General features: G+C 37.3%; 1 protein-coding gene across 1 annotated transcript; it reads right to left on the minus strand.

The window, feature by feature from the left end:
• Positions 1 to 1,345: 1,345 nt before the first annotated feature.
• Positions 1,346 to 2,321, minus strand: LOC119333460. The gene is made up of 2 exons (XM_037606344.1): positions 2,208 to 2,321; positions 1,346 to 1,927 (listed from the first exon to the last, which is right to left on the minus strand). Exon 2 carries the CDS (start codon positions 1,916 to 1,918, stop codon positions 1,346 to 1,348), a length of 573 nt encoding a protein of 190 aa, XP_037462241.1. The 5' UTR covers positions 1,919 to 1,927; positions 2,208 to 2,321.
• Positions 2,322 to 10,545: the final 8,224 nt, after the last annotated feature.

Below are 10,545 nucleotides of genomic sequence, written 5' to 3' on the forward strand. Positions count from 1 at the left end.
CTAACCTTCACTTTAGCGGTATGGGACGGTGGTTTTGCATACGTGGCGTCTGGCTTGGGCCCGCCGGCTGGCCACGTCGGACAGGGGCTGCTGGGTGCGGTCTAAAACGACCCCCCAGCCGGTTCGACCCAAATCAGCCGCCGCCGCCGCTTTTGTAGCTTTTGTACTGGAACGCAATGCTGTGTGAGCTTTGTACTGATTTTCAGATTTAAGATATGAGCATTGAACTGCAAAGAAATGTCATGTTTGTTCATTGTAATGTTCATTTCACAGCAAATTCAGAAGTTAACAACAATGTTACTGTATTTTATCGCAACTATACAAATTAATGAGATCAAATTCAGAAATTTACAGCAATGAGTTAAACCTGACATATGACACTTTCGGTAAGCTTCATGTCACATAATAATCTTTACTCATAAGTTTCACATAATAATCTTTACTCATAAGTAATCAGACAAATGCTTAAGGTCTTTGACATACTAAACCAGATAAATGCTTAAGGTCTTTAACATACTAAACATCCACAAAAGGCTGGAGACACTCAATTTTCAGATGAACAAAATGCGCGCACACTGAGAAGCAAGCTGGACATTCAATGTTCCCCAGTTAGAAACCATTGAAACCTGTTCTGACTTGGCACTTGCTGTGAGCCTGAAGTTACTTGAACTCTTGGAGCAGGCTGTGAGCTTGAACCTGCCCTGTTGTGATTCCTTCTCTGGGTTCCCCTTCCAACAGGTTGAGAAGCAGTTTTGGGCATTGAAGTTGGCCTTGCTGGACTATGCACTGCTTGCTTCTTTGTCCTCTTTCCTGGGTGTGGCACCTGACAAACATAATTATTAGTACTATTTTTAGAAGTGAACAAATATTACTGTTAAAGTTCAGACATAACTAACTACCTGTGTGTTGTTTACTAAATCTTTTTGCTGTTTTTTCCTTGCTCTTTTTGCTGCTCTTGTGTAGCTAGCATTTTGTTTCTGACCTTTATTTGGATTTTTCTCACAGGTTCTTTTGTTATGAGAAAAGCTCCCACACATAGAACATGCAATTTTAATGCCTTTCTTTGAAAGCTTGTTCCCCTGAGGTTTCTCACCTTCTTCTCTTCTTCTTTTTGTCTTCTTTCTTCCTGGCATTACCCTATGAGGAGGTGGATGAGGTTTTGGCATGTCAGCAACTGGCCAACTCTCTTTTCCCTCCACTGGTTGCAAGACATGGTTATATATCTTGTCGTACTCAGAGATCTTGTAGCATGGGGCAATGTAATCATCTATCAGTCTAGAGATTGTGTAAATTGCACTGATTGCATGGTGTACCTTCTCCATCTGAATCATCTAGCCAAGAGTTTTCAGGCACTGCCTTCATCATATGACATATCGTCATCACTTTCAAAGTATGGTGTACCTTCTCCATCTGAATCATCTAGCCAAGAGTTTTCAAGCACAATAAAATCATCAGACACATTGCATGTTTTGCCCTCATCTTCTCTCAACATGTTCTTTCTCACTTTCTCCTTCAATTCTTTTGCATATTTTCTCATCTCCAAGACCTCATCATCAGATGCTGAGCTGTTGCTTTCTGAAGGGGGGATAGCATAGTCACTATCAGATAAATCACTGCCACTATTTACTTCCTCCTCAACTACACTTGATTTTCCTCTACTAACTGTTAATTTAGATGTCCTTCTAGGCTGGTAATACATGTTGGAAAATTTCCAAGGTTCTGGTTCTTCCATGTGCCCCTCTGCACCTACATATTGGTGCTGCTCCTCTGCACCTACATATTGTTGCTGCTCCTCTGCATTTGCATGAACCTGCTGCTCCTCTGAATGTTGTTGCTGCTCTTCTCTAACTGAATTGTGCTGCTGCTCTTGTGCATACTCATCCTCCCAGTAACTGCTGCTCTTGCTGCTCTTCTCCATGCCTCAGATCTGTCCACAAAATTAAAAGAATCTGAATTAAAAAACACTCCTTCAATTTTAGTTCTAGTCGAATCAACCCTAAATCAAATAATTTGAGTGTACCATAATCAATTAATCGTACATATCATGGTGGCAGTAAACCAAATCAATAATTCCATACATGACAGACGTAAGATAATCTGGAACCAAAATCCATGAAATCCCCCAAACCCTAGAAACCCCAACCTAAAACAGAGAAAATACAAAGGTATTGCAACACATGTTTGGGCATCCATCTTCGGTGACTGACCTGCTCGCCGCGCCGCCGTCCGATACTCACTTCATGCCGCCGACCATCATCCCTAAACCTCGTCGCCGCCGTCTCTCAGAGAAGGAGATCGTGTTGGAGATGAAGAGAAGGGAGGCGAACAGGCTGGGTTTGGGTCGAACCGGCTCGGGGGCGTCGTTTTAGACCACACCCAGCAACCCCTGTTCCACGTGGCCAGCCTGTGGGCCCAAGCCAGATGCCACGTATGCAAAACCACCATCCCATACCGCTAAAGTGAAGGTTAGGGGGTGATTTGTCCGGTTTAGGATAGTTTAGGGGATTAAGAACCCTGTTTTAAAGATGAGGGGGTTATGTGATCCAAATGGAATAGTTGTGGGGGTTATCTATACTTTTTTCAAAATTATAACAAATGTTGTTCAGACCATTCTTTAATCTGCTTTGCAATTTCTGATCTTGCTCTGATCTCTGTTGCTTTCAAACCTTCTTGAAGATAGTATTTCCATCCCCCTATATAAGCTGGTGCTTGGCGGAATATCTTATCATTTCGAACGAGCCAGATGCTCCAGCAGGCTGTCACAATGATGTCAAAAGCAATGTCACTGGAGAGGCGTTCAGCCAAAATACAACATTCATCAAAGCTCGAGATGCCTCTGTTCTTTTACGGGAGTAAGTGGTTCCAGCAATGCATCGCAAAATTGCAGTCCCAGAATAAGTGAGACAGGGTTTCCTTCGTATTGTCAGAACAAAGAGCACAATTATAGGACTGGAGAGGCATCTTTTTTCCTCTTAAGGAGGTTTCTGGTATTTACTCTATCATGAAGCAGCAACCAGAAGAAAATTTTGTGTGTAAGCCTGGTTGAACTCTTCCATAACAGCTTGAAAAGATGATGAGTCCTACTCTTTCTTGTTGGAGTACATAGTCTGGACGTCGCCGATCGAGGTGAGGTCTACAATAGACGTGGACCGGTCGGCCTGGTGGTCTTTGCGGCCTGGCACGAACGATGTGGAGTTGTCGACATGCACGTCCACAATCGACTATGCCGCCTTTATCTCCACCACGTGAGTGCTGCATGTGGCCTTTCAAGTGCACCTACGACTGCTCCATGTTGAAGCTGGCATGGACTAGTACGGGCGGAGCCGACAACTCGTCGAAGGAGGCCTCCTCCATATGTGAGCCAGATATATTCGGCCAGATGGGTTTTCTCGGAGCTGTTGTGTGTTGCTCGTTGTGCCTGTTTCCTTTTCAACGCTTATGTACGTTAAAAACACTAAACGCTTATGGCGTGAGTTACATCCTTTTTCAATAACCGGCGCTCATGGACATCACATGGATAGCTTCACCGAGCTGGACAATCGGCTCATTCTCTATCATCAGGTTTTCTTTCTCTTTTGTTTTTTTTCGGCTGATTCTCTGGTTTTGTTTCTCTCTATTTTTTCTTTTTTTCTCATGCCTTTTCTTCTGTTTCACAAACTTTTTCAAAATGGAGATTTTTCTTAATTTTGTGAACATTTTTCAGATACGCAGTCCATTTTTCAATTCGTGAAAATGTTCTAAATTCGCGGACTTTTTATTAAATTACTAACATTTTGTCAAATTCGTGAACGTTTTTAAAATCCCGTGAACAATTCTGGAACACACGAACTTTTTTCAAATCTACAAACTTCTTTTCAGATGTGTGCACTTTTTTCAAATCCGCGCTATGATACGATATGACGTACAAAGCTTTATGAAAGTTCTGGAAGGTTCCTGATCCTTTTTCTTCCTTTCTTGTTTTTCTTGGTTTCTTTTCGGGTTTTTTTAGACTTTTTCCTTGTATCTTTTTTATCCTATTTTATTTTGTTTCTTTCATTCACATTTAAAAGAACCATATTACATTTTTTCATGATTCAAAAATATGGTCGTATTTTCTGAAAATATTATAAAATTACAAAAAGTTCTCAATTTAGAAAAAACCTTCTTTCCCAAGAGCGTTGGCATTTATAATTTTTTTGATATTTCAAATAATGTTCACGAAATTCCAAAATTGTTGATTTTTTTTCCAGAAATTGATCGTGTTTTTAAAATTATTAGGAAAATCATAATCAAGTAAAAATTTACAAATCCATGAACTTAGCTTTTTTAATTCGCAAATATTTTTTCATACATGAACATTTTAAAAATGTGTGAACATTTTTTATTTCATGAACTTTTGATAAAATTAATGAACATTATTTTGAATTCACGGGATTTTTTTGATTTTTGATGAAATTATTAAAATTAGTGAAATTTCTTGGATTTGTCAATAATTATTTAAATTTGGCAGCATTTTCTTGAATCAGAAACAGACCAAGGTAAGAAAACTGACCTAGGAAAAATACAGGTATAAAAGAAGAGCCTGCGCTCCTGGTCTGCCCTTTACCATTCGCGTTAGCACTCGCGAAAAAAGGGACGCCATATTTCGACCCCAATTTAGTTTGGCCAAATCACTAATTAAACTAATTAGAGGGTATCCCTTATAAAGGTCACTCCCACTTTTACAGAGCAATATTACTATTTTACATCTAGATGTAATATACTTACCTCACATCTAAGTCCGAAGCCGTTGATCTTGTTTGTCTTTAGTTTTCACGCAACGTGATTTTGTCATTTACCTGCTTGTCCGTGTTGCATTGACGCGCACGTCGGCCTTTTTTTTGCGAGCTTGGGATGATGTGTGCCCGCTCATGTATTTGTGGGCTTTGTCGGTTTTCTATTTGTCCCTGTTGTGGGCTTCCTTGTACCATGCGATTTAGAGAGAGCGGCCGCTTTTTTCCCTCTCATGACGTGAGAGAGCGGTGCCCATTCATTTTTCTGTCCTCCTTCACTCCACCAGCGGGTTGGAAGTGAGAAAGTAGGAGTGAAAGTGAGTGATTTTCCACTACTTCACCTAAAAGATTCTAGTTTATTTTTCTTCTAATAAAATGCTTGGAAATTGAAAATATTGTTCAAAATTTCAAAACAACTCCGAATTTTGAAAAATTGTTTCACGGATACCACAAAGGTTCATGTTCCAAAATATGTTCATGAAATTCAAAACACTTAACAGAATAATTTTTTTTGAAAAATTCTCTGGTATTTGACATTCTGTTCACAAATTCAAAATTGTCAAGTGTTGTTCAGAATTTCAAAAGATATTCTTGTTTCCCAAAATTTGTATCAAAATTTCAAAAAATGATTTCATTTAAAAAAACAATGTGATTGATTTCATCGTATTCATAACTCCAAAAAAATCTTGTTTGTCAATAAATTCACAAATTCATAAAAATTGCATGAAAAAATCCAACAATTTCGAAAAAAATCAAGATTTAAAATTTTTGTCTAGAATTTTAGAAAATTTTATTGTATTTCCAATTTTGTTCACAAATTCAAAATATACTTTTTGTTTCAAATTTAATTTCAGAATTGTTTTGCTTTCCTTGTTTTCTTAACATATCTAAAAATATTGTCAATTTCAAAAAATGGTGGCATTTTTTAATCTTGTCTTTACAAAAAATCAAATTTGTTAGATTTGTTTTAAAAAAACTGTCACAATTTCTAAGAAATACTTGAAAATTGCAACAATTTTTGGATATGCTAGATCTTCTTAAGATTTCGCGCTGGTCAGTGGTCATTAACGCACCTTATCTCCACTAGTGGCTACACTTTTCCAAAACAAATATATTGGGAGTTCCTAATTGCTGGGCGTTCGCATGGGGCTGCTCGTTCGCGGACTTAGTGGGCCCATCTCGCTAGCAACAAGTAGATAACGCTGGAATAAATGAAGGTTGCGCTGCCGTTGTACGAACCAAAGATCGGCTGCTTGAGAGCATATGACTCTAACGAATTGAGCTATGACCTTTCTTGTTTACAGCGCAAGACCTTAAGAAACTCCAGCGCCGACCCGAATGTTTCAAAAAATTCGAATGCAAAACTTTTTGTTCGAAAACAAAACATGAATGTTTTATTAAACGAGACCATTTTTTCAAATTTGTTAAGAATTTTGAGAAAACTCAAGCATTTTTAAACACGCAAATGAATTTTGAAGAAGCAGACATCTTTTTAAAAGGATCATTTTTTAAACTACCCAAAAAACTGGACAAGAACATTTTTAAAAATAGGAACATTTTTCAAATTCCAAAACAAAATTTGGAAACACGAAAAAAAATTGCACACAAACAAATTTTGAATTTCCCGAACATTTTTTGAAACCATGAAGGTTCTGGAATTTGTGAACAAGTTTTTAAAGCACGAACACTTTTTGAATCTTGAGAACAAATTTCGAAGCAAGAACAATGTTTTAAAGCACAAACATTTTTTGAATTTTAGGAACAAATTTTGAAACAGAGAACAATTTTTAAGAAAAATTCGTACAAATTTGGAAGCGTGATTTTTTAGAATACGTGACAAAAAATTGAAATCCAGTACATTTTTTGAATTTCGAAATTTTAGAACTATTTTGTGTAATGAGAACAATTTTTGAATTTTGAGAACATTTTTTTGAAAACCAAAGATTTTTTGAAAACATGAGCATTTTGGAATTTGTGAAAAAAAATTGAAAGCACAAATTTTTTTGAATCTTAAGAACAAATTTCAAAACGGAGAACAAATTTCGAAGCATGAGCAAATTTGTAAAGCACTACATTTTGAATCTTGATAACAAATTTTAAAACGGAGAACAATTTTGAAAAATACCTAACAAATTTGGAAGTAGGATTTTTCTGACTACGTGAACAAAAAATTGAAATCCGGTACAGTTTTTAAATTTTGAAAGTTTTGAACTTTTTTGTGTAATGAGAACAACTTTTGAATTTTAAGAATATTTTTTTCAAAAACTGAACGTTTTTTGCAGACATGACCAAAACTTGAATATTTTGAAAAAAGTTTGAAAAAGAAAGAAAAAAAGAAAAAGAAATAATAAGAAACCAAAGAAAGAAAATTTGTTGAAAAGAGAAATTAACTTGAAAAGGAAAACTAAAAGAAAACAAAAGGTGACAAAAAGAAAAGAAAATAGAACTAGAAAAAGGAAGAAGAAAAAGAACAGAAAGAGTAGAAAAAGAAAAAGAAAAATAAAAGAACGGTACAGGAACCTTCTAGATGGTTCCCGAAACCAGTGAGAACCCTGGGAATGCTCTAGAAGGTTCCCAAAACCGGAACCTGTAGGTACCCTAAAGATGGGCCAGCTCAAATCATTCGCTAGTTGCATCAACCTGTGTGATTCGTCGACAGTTGGTCCAATAGGGTTTTCCCCCTATATCATCCACATTCTGCTATAGATTGTCACTGATTTGCCTAGAGGTCAACAGCCAACGGACGAGATATACCGACCCAATTATCAGGTAACAACCGTGCTAGAGGGTCAGATTTTCCGCTACAAAAAAATCCGATTTTGAGAACCTCAATCCAGAATGGTTTTGGGAACCTTCTAGAAGATTCGTGAACCAAATTTTCATGGCATTTTTTCTGGGGGTTTTAGTTTCAATTTTTTTTTCCTTTTTTCAATTTTACTTTCTTTTTATAATTTATTTTTCTTTTTCTTTTCATTTTTAATTTTTCTTTTCAAATTGTTTGAAATATTTAAATAATGTTCAGAATTTCATAAAAAGTAATTATTTAAAAATGTAAATCAAGAAATGTTCATGTTTTAATATTTTGTTCACAAATTCAAATAATTTCCAAAAATGTTCATGGCTTCAAATTTTCACAAAACGTACATGTTTTTAGAAAAGAAATCCAAATTTTGAAAAGTTTTATTTAAAAAAATCACACATTTTAAAAATGCTAGGGGAGTTTCAAATAATGCTTGCAATTTAAAATTTTGTTTGGAATTTCAGAACTGTTCCCTTTTTCAAAATAATTGTTAAAAAATAATAAATTGTCGCAAAATTTCTAAAAATTGTGGTTCAAAATTTTTATTCTTTTTTTGAAAAATGTTTGAAACTCCAAATTTTGTTTGTAATTTTAAAATAATGTTGAAAATGTTCAATTTTTGAAATTTTGTTCGTACTTTTAATATTGTTTGCTTTTTGACATTCTGAACACTTTTTTTAAAGAAACAAACATTTTTTGAAAAATTCCGGTACAACTTTTGAAAATGTGTTTTTTTAATTTATGAACAAATTTTGAAAAAAACAAACTTTTTTGAAATTTCAAAAAGACAAAAACTCTCTTGAAAAAGAAAAATAAACTTGAAAAAAAGAAATGAAAATAAAAATAAAAAGGAATATGGCAAATGTGGTTAGTTTAAACTATTCACATTGCATACTCATCACAAACACTAACCAGCTTGAGTGGCCAGCTTTGTGCACCCACCGGAGGGAGTCACAAGTTCAAACCGTGGATGACGCGCCTCATTTTTGCGATTGTTTCACCATTGGCTGCTCCCCGTGGGCCTCCCATGCGGTGAGTTAGTGTGCGAAGCCCCACTAGTGTGTCGCTTGATGCAGTTGATAGGAGCTCTCACTATATATTACACGACAAGGAAATAGTAGAAATTCTCGAAAGAAATTGTGCGTGCACCATCTCATCCTTCATCTGGTCCCACGGGAGCCACAAGGCAGGGCGTGCTCCTCCTCCCAGGGCATGGCAAGGTGCCTTGTGGGCACATAAGTCGGATGGAGCTCTTCTTCTACCGTAAGGAAGCTAATATCAGGGGGGGTCGTGTTAAAATTTAGGCCAATCGGAGTTACAGATCTTCGGATATTTAAGAAATGGTTTTCGGCCAGAAACAAGGACACGAAATAGAGATGAGAACACACGGAGAGATCCAATCTAGGGGCTCCCCCCTTGGGTGCCATGGCGGCCAAGGATTAGTGGGGAATCCTCCCCCCATCTAGGGGGCGGCCAAGCAAGAAGAAGGAGGGGGACATCTCCCCCTCTCTTTTGGTGGCGCCGGAGCGCTGCCGGCGGAACCACCATGACGGCGATCTACATCAACAACTTCGCTACCATCATCACCATCACCTTCCCTCATCTATACACAACGGTCCACTCTCCCGCAACCCAATCTACCCCCTACTTGAACATGGTGCTTTATGTTATATATTATTATCCAATGATGTGTATCCATCCTATGATGTTTGAGGAGATCCCTTTTGTCCCATGGGTTGATTGATGATCTTGATTGGTTTGAGTTGCATGTTTTAGTTTGGTGTCGTCCTATGGTGCCCTCCCGGGCGCGCACATGTGTGGGATTCCCGATGTAGGGTGTTGCAATATGTTCATAATTTACTTACTGTCAGGGTTGCATGAGCGACAGAAACACTCGGGTGAGTGAGTTGTTACATATGGGATAAATGGGATTTTACACTTAATGTTATGGTTTGGTTTTACCTTAATGATTTCTAGTAGTTGCAGATGCTTGCTAGAGTTTCAATCATAAATGCAAAGTACGGAAAGTATTTTAGCTCATGCCTCTCCCTCATATAAAATTACAATAATGATTACTGATCCTGTTATGAATTTCCTAGGACAATTTCGCAAATCCTACCACCACTTTTCTACACTCGCTATACTAACATAATTGTTCTTTCATTAAAATAGCACCTAACTTTTATTTTCACATTATTTATTATCTTACAAAGATATCCCAATACACCTATACAAGTAATTTATTACTTGTTTCTAGGTAAAGAAAACGTTGATGTGCGTAGAGTTGTATCAATGGTCGATAGAACTTGAAGAGAATATAAATTCTACTTTTAGCTCCTCGTTGGGTTCGACAGTCTAACTTATCAAGAAAGGCTACAAACGATCCCCTATACTTGTGGGTTATTACCCTTGCACCGCTCCACCCACAAAATTACTTATCTAAGAAGTGAACGGGATTCAATGAATTGTGATGAAGTTAACTAAACGAAATTCCCATGTGTCCTCGAGAACGTTTTGCTCACTATAAGAAGTACTTCCGACTTGTCCTTTGCAACAAAAAGGATTGGGCCACCTTGCTGCACCTTGTTAATTTTGATACGTGTTACTTGCTACGAATTATCTTGCCATCAAACTATCAGTCACAACTACTTTACATCACTTGCACAAAATACCTTGCTGAAAACCGCTTCTTGATTCCTTCTGCTCCTCGTTGGGTTCGACACTCTTATTTATCGAAAGGACTACGATTGATCTCCTATACTTGAGGTTCATCACCGATCAGACATGCCAGGGATCCCAAGAAATATTTCCGAGCATACCCTCAACATAATTGAGGGGTTATAACCTCCTAAATAGGCACCTTCTAGGTTCTCCGAACCAAAAAGACAAGCAATGGGAGAAGAATTGGCCAAGCTATGAGAGGGAAGATTCATCCGCAAAATCAAGCATCCCGAACGGTTGGCCAACTTGGTCATGGTGCTAAAGAAGGACAAA

This window comes from Triticum dicoccoides, chromosome 7A (genome assembly GCF_002162155.2).
Source record: "Triticum dicoccoides isolate Atlit2015 ecotype Zavitan chromosome 7A, WEW_v2.0, whole genome shotgun sequence".
NCBI lineage: Eukaryota > Viridiplantae > Streptophyta > Magnoliopsida > Poales > Poaceae > Triticum > Triticum dicoccoides.

What these genes read in the sequence shown, in the direction of transcription:
- LOC119333460 (XM_037606344.1), bottom strand. Translation starts at nt 1,918, where the DNA reads ATGGAGAAGAGCAGCAAGAGCAGCAGTTACTGGGAGGATGAGTATGCA.